This window comes from Hemiscyllium ocellatum, chromosome 35, assembly GCF_020745735.1.
Source record: "Hemiscyllium ocellatum isolate sHemOce1 chromosome 35, sHemOce1.pat.X.cur, whole genome shotgun sequence".
Lineage (NCBI taxonomy): Eukaryota > Metazoa > Chordata > Chondrichthyes > Orectolobiformes > Hemiscylliidae > Hemiscyllium > Hemiscyllium ocellatum.
Window position 1 is genome coordinate 7,819,933 of NC_083435.1, and position 21,625 is coordinate 7,841,557.

A 21,625-nucleotide genomic window follows, 5' to 3' on the forward strand; every position below is an offset into this window, starting at 1 on the left:
TCTTTTTTTTCCTTTTCTACTTAGCTACATTGTTCAGCCCACTTATAATTTTGAAAACCTCTATCAAGTGACCTCTCAGCTACCCCCTTTCTAGTGAGAATAGTCCTAACTTCTTACACCTGTCTTCATAACTGATGTTTCTCATTTCTGGAATCATTCTTGTAAATTACTTCTGCACAGTCTCCAACACGTTGGCATCTTTCCTATAATGTGGCACCCATGTGGGCTCCTCCTGGCTCTTGTACTCCATGTCCCTATAAATAAAGCTGCAGATACTCTATGCTTTATTTACTGCTTTCTCTACCTGACCAGCCACCTTCAATAATCTGTGCACAAATATACTCAGATCCTTCTCTCTTGCACCCCAGTTAGAATTGTACCCTTTATTTTTTATCGTCTTTCAATGTCTTCTGACCAAAGTGCATCATCTTACACTTCCCCGGTTTTAAAATTCATCTGGGAGAAAGTGAGGACAGCCGATGCTGGAGATCAGAGTCAAAAAATGTGCTGCTGGAAAAGCACAGCCAGTCAGGCAGCATCCGGGGAGCAGGAGAGTCGGTGCTCCAAACATAATCTCTCCAGCAATTCCTGATGAAGAGCTTATGCCCGATAAATTGACTCTCCTACTTCTCGGATGCTACCTAACCAGCTGTGCTTTTCCAGCACCACACTTTTTGACTTTAAATTCAGCTGCCACCTATCACTCCAACAATTTGTCAATGGCCTTACATTTTGTTGGGTGAATTAAGCTCATCAACTAACATGTTCAAGTAAAACCAGTAACAGTTTCCCTTCCTTGACATAGCACCAGCTCTGCTTTGTGTACTTTGATGTTAAGGAGTGTGAGAGGAGACTCGCTTCTCTGCTGGAAGAACGACATCAGACGGGGTCTGGATTTCAGGTAGTGGTTGCTTTCATTCTCTTCTTGCAAATAAAAAAAACAACTTTTCATTTACTGTGGGAATGATCCCGCTGTTGGTGCCTCCCTTTCCAGCCTTTTGTGTTCACTTCCCGGTTGCTGTTTGTTTAGCAAGTCGGTTCATTTAGCTTCCTGAGCCCAGCAACTGAATCAGCACTTCGTGCGCTTGCCAGAGAATCAGTGCCAACTTTCAGTTATTTTCATTTGGTGGTTTGTTTTGAACAAATGCTGTTTTGTTATTGTCACTTTTGAAACATAATTTTTGCATTTAAAGGGGCAAAAGACAATGCATGAGAAACACTGTGGTGGGAGAGTTTACTGAAGGGCAAGTGTACTTAGAAGAAGAATAAGGAGTGATCACACTGAAATGGTTCAGACAATTAAAGGATTTCATTGAGTAAGAGAGGGAAAAAAAACCTTTCTCTGGTGGGATAAGTCTAGAACAATGGGGCATAATTTTAAAATCAGAGTCAAACCATTCAAGGGTGATATCAAGAAGCACTTCTTCACAGAGTTGTGAAAATCCAAAGTCTTCAGCAAAAGGCGGGGCTGCTGGGGGACAATTGGATTGTTTTGAGGATCAGTTTTCTTGGGTAAAGGCAGACAAAGATCTGGAGCCAATAATGTCATTGGCAGAACTGACTGGAGCTGAAATGTCTCACTTTCCAAACATCCTGTAAATAAGGAACACCTTATCCCTCACCTACTGTGTCCATTTAACTCTTAGATTTTGTTTCAATCAATAGTCCCTTTTGAATCAGAAGCTGGGCCACCTCTGTATTGTCATAGAAACAAATCAATCCAGTCCCCTGACCAACATCAAGGCAGAGTCTGAAGAAACTCCACTACTAGGGAATGATGAGGACAGTCGCCGGAACAGCAATCAACAAACACAGCATGTTTTTAACACACTGACATGCCTTGTGCCTAAAGGCACAGCTCAGGTAATGTGTTTACGTGAATGTATTATCAACTGTAGTGTTTTGGTCTCTTGTGTATTATCACTTTCCTTTGCCCTGCTATTAACATTTGTACCTTAGCTCCTAAGCTCTGAAATTCTCTCTGTAAACCTTTCCACCTCTTGTTTTCTTGTATTTGCTCCCTAAAGTCTATCTCATTGTCCAAGCTTAAAATCCACTGCAAATCCGACATCCCAATACCTACATCTGTCACTCAGTGTCAGGCGATGTTGGCTAAAGTTTCTTGAGATGTTTACCTAAAGGTGTAATCTAAATGCAAGTCTGTACTGCAAAGTATCAAGTTTTCAATGTCTGCACAACGCTCATACTGACTCGCAATAACCCTTACTTAGCACGCAAGCTGAAAGGCTTCACAGTACTTTTCATGTCCCCTTGCTGTTCTCCTGTGTCTGACCCTCCAGAAATTTGAGCTAATCCAATATTCTGCTATCTGTGCATTAACTTGTACCAAGATGCTCCTTAAAACCTGTTTGGTTAAGTTTGGTCTGTTCATGATTTGTCAGTTCAGCATCTTGATTTATGTATCTCCGTGTCATAGCTTTGCTTCAGAATATCTTAGGACATTTCACTACGTTAAAGGCGTGGTATAAATATAAATTGCTGTTGACCAGCTTCACTAAGAAACAAGTGATGTGAAATTACTATATTGTTGTTTGTAGGAAGCTTATATGTAAATTCACTGCTGCCTTACAAAGAAGAACATCAAAAATAATGTTGAGGTCTGAAGAAGAAATGTCAACACATTAACTCTGTTTCTTTCTCCACAGTCACTACCAACACAGACCTGCTGAGTTTCTCTGACAGTTTGTATTTTTTGTTTCTGATCTCCAGCATTCACAGTGCTATGTTTTGAGTTTTTAATTCATTGCCAGGTTTACATAAGAACTAGGAGGAGGCAATGTGAGCCTGTTCCACCATTAGGTGCTATCATGGTTAATCTCATCAGCTGCACTTTCCTGTCCATTCCCCATAACCTTTGACCCATTACTCATTAACAATGTCTACATTTTCCTTTAGATTTGTTCACTCTCCTGTCATCCACCATACCGAAGGGTAGTGAATTCCACCGATTCACCGATTTAAATCTGCTACCCGTTAGCCCAGGTTTAATTTCACGCTTTCAGGCATGCCCACATTGAAGAAGTTGTACTCTTCTGTCCAATGGGATTTCTGTTTTCAGGTGGTTCACCTTTACTGCTTTCTACTTCCTTTCTAGTGATGGATACTGTACATTAAGTTCCAAAAACACTTGATTGTTTGTGAACCACAAGGGGCTGCAATGAGTGTTGCCAGTGTATCAAGGCTATTGACTGACTTCATTTTCCAATATGATTTTTACAAAAAGTTGTTTTCTTTTATTCCAGGAAGTAGCATATCAGTTGCTGGTTACATACAGTGGACTTTATGTAAAACTACTTGCATCGCGACAGCTTCCTTTCACCAAGTCTTCCATTCATACCAAAGATGCACAAGTTCCCTGCCTTTGTCAGTACATAGCAACTTCAATACTGAACCTGTCAAACTGTGAACTGAAGTAATCATCTTCATATCTCTGTTTTTGCAAACTTCGAACAACTGACATTCTTTCAGGAGGCAACAATATTAGGCCTTGAACTCAAATAGATTTAAATCTGCGACCAGGCTGTGTTTTCTATGACTTTGTAACAGCTTTGTGAAAATAATCAATTGAACAACTGCCTCAGCCAATGAGCTTTCTCTCCCATGCCTGCAGCTAGCTTGCTCCAAAACAAAGCACAGGTAGGATTTACACAGCAATTGCACGTCTGCCTGTTTATCGCAAAGCTGATGACACATCTATTGGAGAAATCATTCTGAGTCTCAGCATTCCTCCTTTTTTTCGTGGGACCTCACACAGTGGATGACTTACCAAAGATTCATGGGCATATTGTTTGCAGTTTTCTAATCCCTTGATGCTAATGGTGAAAGGTTTCAGTCAAAATTAAGAGGCATTTTTACAGAATGAAGACACCCCCTTTTCTTGAAGGGAACCTTGTTAGCCAAAGCGAACAATTGGCCGGTTCCAAATGAGTTGGAAGTTGTATTTTTGTTTTTACGCAGAGAGTTATAATCTGGAATGTGCAGCCAGAAAGGACAGTAGACATCGAAACGTTCGAAAAGGGTTAGTGTGAATATATTAAAGGGTGAAAATGTTTTGAGGTGGGGGCAAAAAGACAGGGAGGAGTCAATTTAACTGAATAGCTCTTTCAAAGAGGCACGGTTGGCATATTGGATTCTCTTGCGCTACATGATCTCTTGAACCAACGATTTTCCAATTAGCGAGTTTTGAGAAAATTTGTAGCCCAGGTTGAGGTTTTGGATGTAGGTTTGCTCACTGAGCTGAAAGGTTCATTTCCAGGCGTTTGGTTTCCTTACTTGGTAACATCTTCAGTGGACCTCATGCGAAGCAATGCTGAAAATTTCTGCTTTCTATTTATATCTTTGCATTTCTTTGGGTTGGTGATGTCATTTCCTGTGGCATCACCTATACCGTGTATTCAAAAAGAATGGATACCCAATGAACACAGTCTGCCGTTTTCTCAGCAACAAACCCAAACAAGCAGACAAAACACGTCCAGAAACCCTAGCCACTCTCTCCTACATCAAAGACATCTCAGAAATGACTGCCAGACCACTCAGACCCCTTGGCATCATGGTAGCCCACAATATACTAAAACAGCAGCTAATGAACTTGAAAGACCCTATACAGACAATGAGCAAAACTAACGTCATTTACAAAATACTGTGTAAGGACTGTAACAAACACTATGTTGGACAAACAGGCAGAAACTAGCCACCAGGATACATGAACACCAACTAGCCACAAAAAGACATGACCCTCTCCCACTAGTATGCTCACATATGGATGAGGAAGGACACCACTTCGACTGGGACAATACATCCATCCTAGGACAAACCAAACAAGACACTCACAAGAATTCCCAGAAGCATGGCATTCCAACTGGAACTCTATCAACAAATACATCGATTTAGACCCCCATCTAGCACCCCCTGAGAAAAGGAACCGGAAGTGACTTCACCATAGGAAATAACATCATCACAGGAAATGACATCACCAACCCAAAGAAACCCAAAAGTATAAATAGAAAGCAGGGATTTTTTAGCATTGCTTCACATGAGGTCCACAGAAGATGTTACCTAGTAAGGTAACCAAATGTCTGGAAATGAACCTTTCATCTCAGTGAGCAAACCTACATCCAGTTTTCCACTTGGCTACCCCATTGCATCTGAGCCCCCTGTGTCTGGCACAGGATTTCAGGTAACTTGGAGATCCACAGATGATATTTGCTGAGTTTATTTAAATGTGTGAATAAATGCTTTGCCACACCTTAGGTTTTCACAATGAAAATGAACCTTTTTTTTATTTTCAAAGATTTATGAAGAGCTAAGTTTTTTTGGTTTAATGTGTCAAAATTATTTAATGATGTGCGAAAGACAAATCACTATTTTAGTAGTGAAAGAGGTTGAAGGAGAGTTGGTGTACTTCTGGTAAAGTAGACCCTGGATAACTCTCCCTGCTTTTTAGTCTTAAATAAAAAGCTTTTTGTTTAACCAGCGGTGTTCCTTCATATGAATGTCTGAAGACAAGTTGTGTTGTGCCTGTTAATTTATCGATGGTATGTCATAAATTTCAACCACTATGTGGCCAGATGAAAAGGGTGTATGAGATTCACGATATTCACCACATAATTGAGTGACTAATTACTCAGGTTGGTCTCTCGCGATCATCAGATCATGAGTGCGATGACGAGGTTGAATCATTTGATCTCTTTTCTGGAAATACTCAGCACTTCAAGTGAATCTTTACCCTGTTCCTTGTGTAACACCTGGGAATGGAGTTGCCACATCCACACTTGACACTGGGTGGTTGTTTGTTCCTTCAGCTGCCTACGAATCAGCATTTTAAATAAAAATATGAATTTCTGTTATCAGACAGTCCATGTTCTGTTCTGGAATGTAAGGGTAGATTTTCCAGTATCAGAGTATGTCACACTGCAGGATGATTGACACTGAAAAGCTTCTTTAGATTTTTAAAATAGTCATTTGTATGGCTCCTTTCACATCCTCAGGATATCTCAAAGCAATGTACAGACAGTGAAATACATTTCTTTCAGTGCAACCACTGCTAAGAAGAAATGTGGCCTGATGAAGGGCTTATGCCCGAAACGTCAAATTTCCTATTCCTTGGATGCTGCCTAACCTGCTGTGCTTTAACCAGCAACACATTTTCAGCTGTTTGTATACAATCCCAGCTTCTACAAACAGCAGTACACTAATGACCAGGTATTCCGTTTGATATGGTAGTATGCACAAGTGTAGGCCTACACTGGCTAGAGCTTCCCTGCTCTCTTCCAATAGGCAATGGAGTTATTTCTGCTCAGCTGATAGATAGGGATGGGCTGGCGGGTTAGAGACCCACCTTAATGGCTTATTCCAAAAGTGGCACTACTGACTGCAGCATTCCCTGACTGGTGTCTTGGAAGTATCAGCCCGGAGTTTATACAGTACTTGTACCCATGACCTTCGCTATTTACTAAAAACATATAAAGAATTCTCAAGCTTCTTTCACTCCCCACCTACCTCTCCCTCACACTTACTAACACCACATTGTCTTTGCTGGGCATTGGATGTAAATTGATTAGTTAAAAACACAGGTGATTTGGTATGGTTGATATCAGATGAACAATATCACGGGTGATTTGATGGCAAGGGGAAAAGACTGTTCAGTTGTGTGCTAACACTTCTAGAAATGAATAGATTTCAAGTTGGATTCATTGTGTAGTGGTAGTGTCCCTACCTCTGAGCCAAGGGACCAAGTGCAAGTCCCACTTGCTTCCAGAGATATGTAATAACATCCCTGAACAGATTGTTTTAAAATACCAAGTTTAAACTATTTGAGTCAAAAGGTATCTTTCACAACGTCTAGAGCCAGCTGCAAGACTCCCTGCAATTTTTCAAACTCTTTGCCCTGGCTGTGTCCTCACTGCCTCCCCAAGCCACCATTAAGATACAATTTTGACTAAACCTTTCCTTACCTACCTAGATATCTTGGTGTTTAAAAATTTTATTCAACGGTGCTGCTGTGAAACACCTGTGACATCTCCATGTTAGTGAAGTGGTTTGCAAGTTACTTTTTAGCTGTATTTGCACATTGAAGACAAGTCCTCAATCATCAAGCATGATTTATTTTTGAATCAGGTAGGTTTGAAACATAGCAAATATTTTCAGAGGTGCTCATCTCACAGGTCAGTGAGTTGCTGGGCACATCTTCATTCTCTGCCATGGTAGTCTGCTTTGTCAGGAATTTGCCATAATACACCAGTTTAGATTGCCAATAGGCTGGTCTGGTGCAACGTTTAACCTCAGGACCCACATTGTTGAATTACAGGCCCCGATTTTGGCAGGGCCTCTGGCAACAGGTCATCACCCGGTGATGAGTTTATCTGACTGTACTTCACATCTAGGAAAAAAAATGGACAAGTAAAGATTATAAACAGTTTAAATAATGGCAGCAAATATGAGAACAGTAACTCATTCCAATTACTTTGAGTAATCCTAATGTCAATATGGCATTATATAAATACAAAACTTGTTTTCCCTTATAATCCCTTTTTGAAACCAAACGGTTTTGCAAACCAATAGCCGTGTACATCTCATGCAGCCTTATTTCTTAGCTATCGTTCTCCTCTCCCCAGAATTCTTCACCCAGTTTCCTCTGACTAGACACTTGCAGCCTTTTTCCAAATCCTCTTGAATCGAATATACAATCCGATTTCCATCGTCTAACCTCTATGTTCACCCATCTTCTTTTGTGTTCATCTGTCCTGTTAAAGAAGAGTGTAATAACAATGCAAAAAGAGCTGTTTCCTTGCTCTAATTGTGTAAACTGACAATCACACATTCATCTGGTCAAAATCAATCCTTCACTGAAGCACAGATGCCACTAGAGATGTCCCGAATCGAGCTGATGCTTTCATCTCCACTTTCACTTTTTCACAATGCTATTTCAGGTAGATTGTAAAATTGCAACAGTCAACAATGGTTCAAGCAGGTTATCAACTCTGACCTAAAGGACCAGGAGCACCACTGGTGCTGCAGGACCATCACTATTTTGCAGTGAAGTTAAAAGATATATACTCAAATTTTGAGATCCCGAGCATAGCCTTGCTTGAAGAACCTGAAGGTAAACATTAGTGGCGAAGGTTAAAACACATCCAGATGATGTCAGCACAAGGAGCTAAGTGGTAACTGGTGATTTTTGTTTTGGCCAGAGCGAAGTGGAATTTATTTCTCGTTATGTTTAGTCAAGAGTTTAATAAATAGAAGCATGGCAGGACAATTGGAACCATCAAATGTGTGTCCTGTAACACACAAGAACCTTTGGACAACCACAAGTATAGATGTGTTGTCAGATGAAGGAGCTCAAGCTCTGGGCTTCAGACCCATTACCAGTACTACGACAGATGGATAAAGAGAAAGCAGGGGCGGGCACCACAGTTTAGGAAAGGTCGACAGGTTAGGTGGATTGGCTGTGCTAAAGTGCCTGGAGTGCCCAGGGATGGGCGGGTTAGCTGGATTAACCATGGGAAATGCAGAGTTTCAGGGATAGGATGGGGCGAGGGGGATGCTCTTTAGAGGGTCAGTGTGGACTCGACGGATGGAATAGCCTGCTTCCATACTGTAAGGATTCTATGTCAAGATCTCAAGGCTACAGAGGTGCTCAGTAAGCGGATGGTCTTAATAAACTCTGCATAGTAAAGAATTTATGAAATCATTGATACAGCATTCTCTCTGCAATAGTATAAACAGTTAACGGTAAAAATATAGTTCCTGGGCATGTACAAGCCATTTAGGTCAGGTTTCCACGTTGACACTGGAAGTTGGTGAGATAGAGCCAAGGTTACCCTGTTAGCTATGCAAAGATGATGTTTCTGGCATAATGTAAACCACTAACTATCCTTTGTTCATTAGACGGAAGGATTTAAATGGGTGACTGACACAACAAGAACCACCAGCCCCTACAAATAAGGTATATCAACAAGTGCTCAGTCAGGTGGAAAATGGACCAGAAGAGGACAAGAAAGACTCGAGGAAGAATTTCCTAACACTTTAGCTAGAGAACAAGATGTTGCCTTTACAACTTAAATGAGATCAACATGTTGTCTACCAATATCTGCTTTTTCTCAGCTATCGGTGATTGTCACAAGTACTTTAGCTGTCTGTTGAATTAATGTACCAAATCTAAACTGCTGCTTAACAATTTAAACCACCCAAAAGTGACTTTAAAATAGTCTTCTGCCTGTCTTGGGTAACTGTAGTCTAAATCCCAAAATGGAAGGAATAATGACAATTGTTTTAATATAGAAGTATCACAGCTGAGTCCAGTTTTATTGGTATGTTCTATTTGTAATGATTGGGTGTGCCAATTCAACAGGAAGATTGAGGATTCCGTGACCACAGATACTTAAAATAAGTAGTCAACTCAGTAATTTTAAGGTACATTAGCTTTAAGGCAGAAAAAGTATACACAGTGTGATGACTGCTTATTGATAGAGGATGAATGAATGGTTGGTACAGTGTGTTGATCCCAGCAGCTTGTGAATGCAGCATCCCACTCTCTAGCTAAAGTGTTAGGATCTAATCCCTTGGTCGTCTTCCATCTTTTACCTAAAGGTAGCAGCTATCCGACAAGCCCCATCTCCAAATGAGGATTTTATAAACACATTTCCTTTCTAGGGGCCCATAGTTTATCCTATGTCAATCACCTTGTCAAATTCTTCTATCCAATGAACATAGGAGAGGTGCCCAAGCTTTTTGCATAGTTTATTTCAGTCTGTTCATGTCCCAGAACCATTCATCAGTTTTCCACAGGCTGACTTAAATATTGGGTGTACAACCTCTCAGATGACTTCCTGACGCCAGTGGAGTGACCTTGGTTCAGGGAACACAATTTCTGTGACCTTTATCTATATCTTGTTCCCTGGCTGTTCGGAATTGCTTATCTGTCTTTGCAGAGAGAATAAGTCACTGCTGTGGCAACAGTTTTGTAAGAGTTCTGGCGAGAAATTCATTAAATTAACAACTCCCTGGAAACAATAGGTGACCAAAGTGAAAATTGCCCTGGTCCCAGAGAACCACAGGCCACTTTCTCATTAGAGAGAGAGAAAGAGAGAGAGAATTGACAGTAGGTGTAACCAGAGGATCACCACATCTCAGGTGGGTGTGAGGAGTGAAGTTGAGAAGGCAGGGTCGTGGTGACTTGGAGGATACAGAGAATTGAACATTCACTGTTGGTATCACTGTGCAGCACAGTCATTCAGCCAACTGTGTTAACTGACTCCACAAGAGGACAAAAATAGGACTTTCTATCGCAACAATTTGTTAGAGGACCAGCAGACTTTATCCCTGCATGATGCAAAGACAAGAAGGTATATAGCTTATGTCGCGTATGAAGAAAGATACGCACCTTTGCCCTGGCTATCTGGTGCCTTGGATTGGCCAGTGGAGGATGGATTTTCCTTTTCATATAAGACACTGCCAATCTTGTTCAGCACATAGCGGCAGGCTTTAAAAGACAACATTAAAAATATATTGTAGTAAATTTGAATTAACATCATTAACATGGTAAAGCCTAAAGCGCTTCAAAAATACTACCAAAACTGATTAAACAATTTCCTACTGATCTACAGTTCCAGCAACGAAGGAAAGGTGATATAATCTCAAACTTGGAGGGAAACCTGTAGGTGTTGGTGCTGTCCTTGTTGTTCCAGATAGTTTGGCTTTACTGATTGCACTTGAAGAAGCCCCAGTAAGTTACTACAGTGTTCCTTGTAGAAGGTGCAGTCACTACCTCAGAAGGATTTAGAGATGAGCAATAAAAACTTTAGTTTGCCTGCTACAGAGATGTCCCATGATCAAACGAAAGCCTCAAATCTGAGTTTTTCCCATTCTACCTTGTTTGCCTTCTCCAATCTTAAACAAGATTTGTTGGAGCTGCATTTAACCAGATAAATGGAGTTTATTTCATCTCATACCTGCATTGTCTTATGAATGGCTTTGGACAGTCAACAGGGTTGATCTGGATGGAGAAGGTACAAGAGAATGATTTGAATTTTTTGGGGTGGGGGTTGTTGCAAGACCATAGATCTATTTAACATCAATGCGCTTCTGGTAGTGTTAGTCATTCTGCCAGTGTAGATCAGAAGGCATAATCTAAACAGGATATATGCACCAGAATTTCAGATGAGTTTAAGTTGAAATTTATGAAGTAATGACAATGCAGGAACATAGAACATTACAGCCCAGTACAGGCCCTTCGGCCCTCAATGTTACACCAATCTGAAGCATATCTATGCTACACTATTCCACTTTCATCCATATATTTATCCAATAACCATTTAAATGTCTTTAAAGTTGGCCAGTCTACTATTGTTACAGACAATTCGTTCAACCCCCCTTCTACTCAGAGTAAAAAAATTACCTCTCACATCTGCCCATATCTATCACCCCTCAATTTAAAGCTATATTCCCCCATGCTTACACAAAAATGGCTTCATGATGGGATTACTGAGTGTCTATTTCAGTCCTTGAAATATTTTCAGAGCGTCAAAAAGAAACCTCAACCATAGGAACAGGTTGGTTGAGAGTTATCTTAGTGCACTCTTTTCACTTCTACGAGACCTGTTCCAGCCTAGTTTTTAAGTATATCTTCCAGAAACACGGCTCAAACAGGGCCCTGCACAACTGACATCTTAGTCACCATGTAAAAATACTTGAGTTTCATTACTTTTTGAATAAATAATCTGTTTCCTGTGTAATTGGATCAGATAATAATCAAAGATCAAAACTCAGCAACAAATAACTCTAAAATTCAAGGCTGTAAACTGCTTGCATAACAGAATAGGGAGGAGATATTAGTGTTGTGGTAATATCACTGGATTGATAAATCAACATTCCCTCTAAACTGTACGGGTCTAGAAGTTGCTGCCACATGCAGCCAGTCAGAAAGTTAGAGGCAATGTTGCTGGTAATCCAGTTCAAATCCCACCACAACAGCTGGTGGGGTTTAAATTCCATAAAGCTGAATTTCAAAGCTCATCTCAGTCATGGTGATGATCATTGACTGGGACACAAACATAGCTTAAGGGAAGGAAATCTGCCATCCTTGCTTGGTTGGCCTACTTGTCACTCCAAAGCCCAGCAATACGGTCTAAGGCTTAAATGCCCTCTGAAATGCCAAGCAAGCCACAGATCATAGGCAATTAAGAAAGAACAATTACCAACAATGGTCACATCCACAAAATAATAAATAAAAAGGTTCTCCGTGCTACACTACCTTACAAAGAATGGATTGTTGAGACAACCCAATAGAAATGAAAAACTTTCCAAACTGCAAATTAAAACATGAAAGGAACACAGTAAAACTTTGTACTGAATCTGGAACAGCACGAATTCGGTCACATTTCAAAAATGGGACAAAAGAAATTGGACACTAATATTATTCATTTAGGGGTTGTGCTGTCGCTGGCTGAGACAGCATTTGTTGCCCAGCTTTAACTGTGGTGGTGTTGAACTGCTGTGGTATTTGGGATGTGGGGACACTATGCTATTGGAGGGATCCAGAACTTTGATCCAGCAACAGTGAATGGACAGCAATATAGTTCCACATCAAGGTGTTGCATAGCTTGGACGGTAACTTACAGGTGGTGGGATGCTACCCTGTCCTTCTAGATCACGCTTGGGACAGGCTGCTCTAAATCCTTCCTACTTCTGTACCTACCCAAATGACATTTAAATGTAACTGTATCTGCATCAACCTTCTGGTCCCTTTTAAGACTTTCTCCTTTCATCTTAGGCTAATGCCTCTGGTTTTGAACTCCCCCAACCTAATGAAAAGACCCTTGCAATTCAACGTCTCCATGTCCCTCATGATTTTATAAACTTCTATAAGGTTACATCTCAACCTCTTGTACTCCAGTGAAAGAAGTCCCAGTCTCTCCTTATAACTCAAATTTTCTATTCCCAGCAACATCCTGGTAAATCTTTTCTGAACCCATTCCCCCCAGTTTAATAATATCCTCCCTATACAGATTCCAATAGATGTTGATCATGATGACAAATTTCTGATTTTGTATTATGTGGTCACACCAGCCATTACTGGTTTCGTTATTGGTTCTTCTGCTTGTAAAGGAAAGCTCATGTATGGAGTTGCCACATTCTCCAATTGGATAATTACAAGCTTTGGGTCTACAGTGGGCATTAGGGACAGGGGAACAGACGGTGTTCAGATGGGATGTTGCTATATTTGGGTAAAGTGAGTTATTAAATCGTGACTACAATTAGGTTTTGTGAGAGGTTGTGTCAGCAATGTTGGCCATATGTTGTTCTTATTCATGGGAAGGAGCCTTACTGAGACTGTGGCTAAAGGTCATATATGGTTTGGAGTGAATCGGGGGTGAGAGAGAGAAGAGAGAGAGGAGGACATTATGGAGCAGGATATTTATCATGTGTCATTCTCGTCTCCTCCCAGTAATGCACTGTCTCTCACTCCTTTCTGCCTTGCAAGCTATAGATCTTGTAATCATGCATGTTTCATTTCTCTTGCTGCATCTAAAATTATTTTCCTTTTTTCACTTATGATATCCAATCAGAGGAGGAAGAAGAACATGATGCCAGAGAGATGGCATCCTTTAATTTTGTGCCTTCACATATCAGCTCCAGTACCAGCACTGTCTATATTTTAGAGGTTAGGATGAATGATGGTGAACATTATGAGCACTGACAACAGGTGTGGAGGCACTAAAGCCATGAAAGGGAACAGCTTATGAGAAGACAAGCAAACGTCTCAGTTATGCTGCAGAGGTTTTAAGTGATAAGTTCACTTGTCCTGGTTACAGGGAAAAAGAAAGACTTGCATTTACATGGCACCCTTTCATAACCACTAGATGTCACAAAGTGCTTGACAACTAGTGAATTATTTTTGAAGTGTAATCATTGGGACGACACGCTGTCTCAATAGTTAGCGCTACTGCCTCACGGCACCAGGGACCCAGATTTGATTCCCACCTTGAGCAACTGTGTGTGTGGAGTTTGCACATTCTCCCCTTGTCTGCATGGGTTTCCTCCAGGTGCTCCAGTTTCCTCCCACAATCCTAAGATGTTCAGGTCAGATGAATTAGTCATGCTAAATTGCCCATAATGATAGCTGCATTAACCAGGGGTAAATGTAGGGAGATGGGTCTGGATGGGTTACTCTGTGGAGTGTCGGTATAGACTTGTTGGGCCAAAGGATCTGTTTCCATTCTGTAGGGAATCTGATCTGATCTAAAGGAACCTTGAGTTGTTGCAGTGCACCTCATTGATGGTACACACTGATATCACAACATCAGTGAATGAATGTTAAAGTTGATAAAGATTAGATTAGATTCCCTACAGTGTGGAAACAGGCCCTTCAGCCCAATTAGTCCACACCGACCCTCTGAAGTGTAACCTACCCAGTCCCATTTCCGTCTGACTAATGCACCAAACACTATGGCAATTTAGCATAGCCAATTCACCTGATCCGCACATCTTTCGACTGTGGGAGGAAACCGGAGTACCTGGAGGAAACCCACGCAGACACAGGGAGAATGTGCAAACTCCACACAGTCAACCGAGGCTAGAATCGAACCTGGGAGTCTGGTACTGTGAGGCAGCAGTGCTAACCACTGAACCACAGTACTGCCCACGAGGCTGCTTTATCTCGGATGGGGACTAGCTTTTTAAGTTGCAGCCATATTCATTCAGGCAAGTGGAGAATAATTCATCACACTCCTGACGTGTACCTTGTAGATGGTGTGTTATTCAGTGCAGAATTTCCAGTTTCTGACCCACTCTTGTAGCCTCTACATGTGTCTTGTCTGTTAGTGGCAGCAATGGCAATGTCAACATAATACAGCAATTAATCCTTTTAAAAGGTCCCCTCTATATTGGCAGATGGAATGCAGACTGGATGGATGGTTTGCTGAATATCAATATTCTGTCCATACCAATGACCCTGAAGTTTACCTGCCACTTCAACAATCTACCATGTTCTCTCACCAGTGATCCTCTCTAGGGCCTGTTGCAGTACTTCAGTAAAGTTCAGTGCAAGCTGGAAGTACAGCATGTAATCTTCCACTTGGAGGCCCTGTTGCCTTCAGGACTCAGGGATAGGTCAACCCACCCTCCCATCCTGGCACTTTCCCATGCCACCGCAGGAACTGTAAAACCTGTACCCACACCTCCTCCCTCACCTCTATCCAAGGCCCTAAAGGAGCCTTCCACATCCAAAGTTTTACCTGCACATCCACTAATATCATTTATTGCATCCGTTGCTCCCGATGTGGTCTCCTCTACATTGGGGAGACTGGACGCCTCCTAGCAGAGCGCTTTAGGGAACATCTCCGGGACACCCACACCAATCAACCACACCACCCCGTGGCCCAACATTTCAACTCCCCTCCCACTCTGCCAAGGGCATGGAGGTCCTGGGCCTCCTTCACCGCCACTCCCGCATGCCCAGACGCCTGGAGGAAGAACACCTCATCTTCCACCTCAGAACACTTCAACCCCAGGGCATCAATGTGGACTTCAACAGTTTCCTCATTTCCCCTTCCCCCACCTCACCCTAGTTCCAAGCTTCCAGCTCAGCACTGTCCCCATGACTTGTCCTACCTGCCTATCTTCTTTTCCACCTATCCACTCCACCCTCCTCCCTGACCTATCACCTTCACCTCCACCCCAACAGTCCTCTATGCTACTTTCTCCCCACCCCCACCCCCACCCTCTAGCTTATCTCTCCACGCTTCAGGCTCACTACCTTTATTCCTGACGAAAGGCTTTTGCCCGAAACGTTGATTTCGCTGCACTTTGGATGCTGCCTGAACTGCTGTGCTCTTCCAGCACCACTGATCCAGAATCAATAATTTTTAAGCCTGAACCATTTCTTCAATGTTCTTTCCCACACCTCCATCCCTGGCCCTCTCATGACATGGTCTGTGTTCAGCACAGCCAACCCCTTTTCACCAGCTGACTGGCCCCATTACCAGGCTTTCTTCTTCCTTCACTTACTATCAGCTATCCTTTATCTGCCTCTCTCTCTCTCACTGGGTTCTGTGTGCACCCACCAATCCTCTATCATCAGCGTAAATATTGCTTGTTCCTAGGAACTATCGGTTCTAAAGGTTTACTGGACTTGAAACGTTAACTCTGCTTTCTCTCCACAGATTCAGCTCGACCTGTTGAGTTTCTCCAGCAATTCCTGTTTTATTCTTTAAAAAGGTCTTCCTGCAATAGGCTAAATAATGTTTTTGAAAGAATCTGAGGTTCAGGAAATACATAAATCTCTTTTGAAATACACGATCTGACCTTTAACCAACATGATCCCTGTAGCCAACGCCCTAATCTTTCAGTTTGCTTTTAAGTACTTCCAGCTCCTAACTTATAATTATTTGTCTGACAAACAGAAAGCGCTCACTCACCGTCAATGATCAGTCAGACCATTTTTAATCGTATTGTCGCGAATGCCTTTAAACAGAAACAGCAGCAGCAACACGAAATGCAAGCCTTCTGCAGCAGGCGAGCCTCTCTGGGCGCTATGCATGCTGGGGGTTGTAGTTCCTTTCGCCTGAAAAACGAAGAGGCGGTGCTCAGAGGAACTACAACAGTTCTGCGCGTGCGTGTCAGCTGCCCATCCGTCCGCAAATTGGTCCTGACGTTGGCTGTATTTACAGGACCCACCAAGTTGAAGCAGGGACTGTACGTTACAGGTAGAGAGGGTGTGCAACCAACAAAAAAAAATGCAAAACAATCATCAGGCTCTTATGACCCTTAAAGGCACTTGCTACGAGGGATTTAAAAAAAATGAATGTTTGAAATCTGAAACAAAAGCAGAAATTGCTGGAGAAACTCACCGGATCTGATAGCATCTGTGGAGAGAAAAACAGTTTACGTTTCGAGTCCAGAGACCTTTCCTCAGACACTGGTGAGGCCACTGTTGGAATATTGCGTGCAATTCTGGTCTCCTTCCTATCGGAAAGATGTTGTGAAACTTGAAAGGGTTCAGAAAAGATTTACAAGGATGTTGCCAGGGTTGGAGGATCTGAACTACAGGGAGAGGCATAACAGGCTAGGGCTGTTTACCCTGGAGCGTCGGAGGCTGAGGAGTGACCTTGTAGAGGTTTACAAAATTATGAGGGGCATGGATAGGAAAAACAGGCAAAGTCTTTTCCCTGGGGTCGGGGAGTCCAGAACTAGAGGGCATAGGTTTAGGGTGAGAGGGGAAAGATATAGAAGAGACTTAAGGGGCAACATTTTCATGCAGAGGGTGGTACGTGTATGGAATGAACTGCGAGAGGGTGTGGTGGAGGCTGGTACAATTGCAACATTTAAGAGGCATTTGGATGGGTATATGAATAGGAAGGGTTTGGAGGGATATGGGCCAGGTGCTGGCAGGTGGGACTAGATTGGATTGGGATATCTGGTCGGCATAAATGGGTTGGACCGAAAGGTTTGTTTCCGTGCTGTACATCTCTATCACTCTATCACTCAGCTGGATATTGTGTGCAGTTTGGGCACCAGAAAAATGGAAGGATGTGAACGCAAAGATTTACAAGGATGTTGCCAGGATTGGAGGATTTAAGCTACAGGGAGAGGCTGAATAGGCTAGGGCTATCTTCCCTGGAGTATCGGAGGCTGAGAGGTGAGCTTATAGAGGTTTATAAAATCATGAGGGGCATGGATAGGGTAAATAGACAAGATCTTTTCCCTGGGGTCAGGGAGTTCAGAACTAGAGGGCATAGGTTTAAGGTGAGAGAGGAAAGTTATAAAAAGGGACCTATGGGGCAACATTTTCACGCAGAGGGAGGTGGGTGTATGGAATGAGCTGTCAGAGGAAGTGGTAGAAGCTGGAATAATTACAATATTTAAAAAAACAACTGAATGGGTATTTGAATAGGAAGGGTTTGGTGGGATATGGACCAAATGCTGGCAAATAGGAATAGATTAAGTTAGGCTATCTGGTTGGCATGGACAGGTTGGACCCAGGGGTTTGTTTCCGTGCTGTATATCACTATGACTCTCTGAAGGCACTGGAGAGAGTGCAGAAGCAGAATGATTCCATGGTGAGGAACCTCAGTAATGAAGATAGATGGAAAACTATAACACCGTAAGATATAGGAGCAGAAATGAGGCCATTCAGCCAATCAAGTCTTCTCTGCCATTCAGTCTTGGCTGATAAGTTTCTCCACCCCAAACTCCAGCTTCTTCCCCTTCATCCCCTTGATCCTCAAGAACCTATCTATCCATTTTAAATGATCTGGCCTCCACAGCCTTCTGTGGCAGTGAATTCCATACATTGAATACAGAATACTGTGGCAGTTTTTCCATTGGAGAAAAGAAGGCTGAGATGGGATCTGATAGATGTTTCCATAATTGTGAGCGCACTGGACAGATTGGACAAGAACGAGAGATGTAAAGTGATCTGAAACCGAAGCAAGGATGACGTGAGAGAAAGGTTTTTTTTGACATTGCAGGTGGCTGGGGTATGGAATGCACTGCCTGGAAATTTGGTGGGGCAAAGTTCAACTGAGGCATTCAGAAGTGCATTGGATGATTTCAAGGAGAAAGTGAGGACTGCAGATGCTGGAGATCAGAGCTTAAAAATGTGTTGCTGGAAAAGCGCAGCAGGTCAGACAGCATCAAAGGAGCAGGAGAATCGATGTTTCAGGCATAAGCTCTTCTTCAGGAATGACCTGCTGCACTTTTCCAGCAACACACTTTTAAGCATTGGACGATTTCTTTTGGTTGAAAATATTATGCAAGGATATGGTGAACAAAGCAGGAGATTGGCCTAGCTATTAATGCTCATGTCATGAGCTAGTGCAGTCATGATGGCTCAAATGGCCTCCTCCTGCACTGTTAGAGACAAAATAAAATCTGCAGATACGGGAATCCAAGGTAGACAAGCAGGAGGCTGGAAGAACGCAGCAAACCAGGCAGCATCAGGAGGTGGCGATGTCAATGTTTCTGGTGTAACCCTTTCAAGACGGAAGAAAGATTACACCTGAAATGTAGACTTCTCCACCTCCTGATGTTGCTTGACTTACTGTGTTCTTCCAGCCTCCTGCTTGTCCTTCTGCATTGTAACATCTATGTGATTCTACGGAGTATATTTAATGATGAAACTGATTTCAATCAGTTCTGGGGATAAGGTAGGAAAATGTAATTATGGATTCTCAAATCAACCATGAACCATTAAATAGCAGAACAGATTCAATGGGTGAATGGTCTCTTTCTGCTTCTACTTTTTATGATCTTATTTACATTTATAAGGACAGCAAACCATTCGCCATTTTGAGCATTTGATCTTATACTGAAAGAGGTTGTGGTTAGCAAGGTTTTGGAAAGAATGCTGAGGGATAGGATTTATGACTATTTGGAAAAGCATAGCGTGATTAAAAGCAGTCAGCATGGCTTTGTAAGGGGCAGTTCTTTGAGGAGGTGACAAGACAGGTCGACGAAGGTCAAGCAGTGGATGTGGTGTATAAGGATTTCAGCAAGGCATTTGATAAGGTTCCCCATGGTAGGCTCATTCAGGAGGTATGGGATACAGGAAGATTTAGCTCTCTGGATTCAGAATTGGTTGGCTGACAGAAGGCAGAGGGTGGTTGTAGATGGAAAGTATTCTGCCTGGAGGTCAGTGGTGAGTGGTGTCCCACAGGGCTCTGTTCTTGGGCCTCTGCTCTTTGTAGTTTTTATAAATGCCTTGGATGAGGAGGTTGAGTGTTGGGTTAGTAAATTTGCCAATGACACAAAGGTTGGAGGTGCTGTTTATAGTATCGAGGGCCATTGCAGGCTGCAGCGCGACATTGACAGTATGCAGAGCTGGGCTGAGAAATGGCAGATGGAGGTCAACCTGGATAAATGCAAAGTGATGCATTTGGAAGGTCAAACTTGAATGCTGAATAAAGGATTAAAGACAGGATTCTTCGCAATGCGGAGGAACAGATGGATCTTGGTGTTCAAGTGTATTTGTCCCTCAAAGTTGCCACCCAAGTGGATAGGGTTGTTAAGGAAGCATAAGGTGTTTTGGCTTTCATTAGCAGGGTGATCGAGTTTAAGAGCCGTGAGGTTTTGCTGCAGCTCTACAAAACCCTGGTGAGATGAGACTTGGAATATTGTGTCCAGTTATGGTCACCCTATTATTGGAAAGAAACAGAGGCTTTGGAGAGGGTGCAAAGAAGGTTTACCAGGATGCTACCTGGACTGGAGGGCTTGTCTTAAGAAGAGAGGTTGACTAATCTTGGACTTTTCTCTCTGGAGGGAAGGAAGAAGAGAGGTGACCTGATCGATGTGTACAAGGTAATGAGAGGCATGGATAGAGTCAATACCCAGAGACTTTTCCCCAGGGCAGGATTAACTGCATGAGGGGTTGTAGTTTTAAGATATTAGGAGGAAGGCACGGAGGAGGTGTCAGAGGTAGGTTCTTTATGCAGAGAGTTGTGAACGTATCGAATGCGTAGCCAGCAGTGGTGGTAGAAGCAGAGTCATTAGGGACATTTAAGTGACGGCTGAACATGCACATGGACAGCAGTGAATTGAGGGGTGCATAGGTTAGGTTATTTTATTTTAGATTAGGATTAATCCTCAGTACAACATCATGGGCCGAATGGCCTGTTCTGTGCTGTACTTTTCAATGTTGTATGTTCTAAGTTAAGGTTTGCATTTATTTTAACTCTGGCTGGTTGATGGAAGAGTGGGGAAGTCTTGAAATTTAAATGCTCTGTTGCACATCAGAGTGTAGAACCCTTTCCGTACCTGGACCACATTGTTCTCGTCCTGGTCTTACTCTGGCCTCACAGTGGCACAGTATCTGTCATCAGACTCATTTACTAAACTTCCTCTGTGCAAGAGCCCATCCTCAGATGATCAATCCACCAAACAACAACTTGTCAGGATTTCAGTCATTGTTCAGACTATTCCTCCCCGAGATCAATCACACTGATCCTCTCACGTTGTTGATGTTTGTGTGAAGTATGTCACTCAGATAGATACTCGCACCATTTTGAAATGTCAGACAACAGTGGCACATGTATATTCATCCAAATCTCTTCTCTTCTGAGGATGTTGTCAGGTAGGATGAAGTGAGAGTGTGACTAACCCCAAGTCGTAGTCCATGTAGGTACCAACGACATAGGAAGAGAATAGGGATGCAAGGCAGGATTTCAGGGAGCTAGGGCAGAGGCTGAGAGCTAAAACAGAGTTGTTACCTCTGGTTTGTTACCCGTGCCACGTGATAGCCAGGTAAGGGATATGGAGAGATATCAGCTGAACACGTGGTTGCAGGGATGGTGCAGGAGGGAGGGTTTCAGGTACATGGATAATTGGGGCTCATTCTGGGGAAGGTGGGACCTCTACAACAGGACAGTCTTCACTTGAACCAGAGAGGCACTGATATCCTGGGTGGGAAATTTGCTAGTGCTATTCAGGTAGGTTTAAACTAGCTCAGCAAGGGGATGGGAACCTGAGGTGTAGTTGCAGTGCACAGGAAGATGTGAGTAGGGAGGACATGGACAGGATTTCACGGTCACAGGAAAGTATTGTCAGACAGCAAGCTGGTTTGAAGTGTGTCTACTTCAACGCCAGAAGTATCTGAAATAAGATAAGT

General features: G+C 42.6%; 2 protein-coding genes and 1 long non-coding RNA gene across 7 annotated transcripts in view; 2 read left to right on the forward strand and 1 right to left on the reverse strand.

Moving 5' to 3' along the window:
• tmem268 (transmembrane protein 268) overlaps positions 1-5,037 on the forward strand; it is a 35,837-nt gene extending 30,800 nt beyond the window's left edge. For 4 of the 5 annotated variants that reach the window (XM_060850513.1, XM_060850514.1, XM_060850515.1 and 1 more), the window contains exons 8-10: positions 812-901; positions 1,666-1,863; positions 3,264-5,037. In XM_060850513.1, the coding sequence (XP_060706496.1) occupies positions 812-901; positions 1,666-1,863; positions 3,264-3,437 (462 nt within the window). In that variant the 3' untranslated portion in view covers positions 3,438-5,037. Of the gene's footprint in view, positions 1-805; positions 902-1,665; positions 1,864-3,263 lie in introns of all 5 variants that reach the window. The other variant, XM_060850517.1, reaches the window with a different exon arrangement.
• Positions 5,038-7,106: 2,069 nt separating this feature from the next.
• LOC132832528 (uncharacterized) lies at positions 7,107-16,571 on the reverse strand. The gene is made up of 3 exons (XR_009646962.1): positions 16,440-16,571; positions 10,406-10,504; positions 7,107-7,399 (listed from the first exon to the last, which is right to left on the reverse strand). It is a non-coding gene; the product is annotated as an uncharacterized LOC132832528 (long non-coding RNA).
• Positions 16,572-16,683: 112 nt separating this feature from the next.
• LOC132832941 (cytochrome P450 2K1-like) overlaps positions 16,684-21,625 on the forward strand; it is a 55,663-nt gene continuing 50,721 nt past the window's right edge. The window contains exon 1 of the mRNA XM_060851184.1: positions 16,684-16,942. The gene's annotated coding sequence lies outside the window, so the exon portion shown is untranslated. The remainder of the gene's footprint in view (positions 16,943-21,625) is intronic.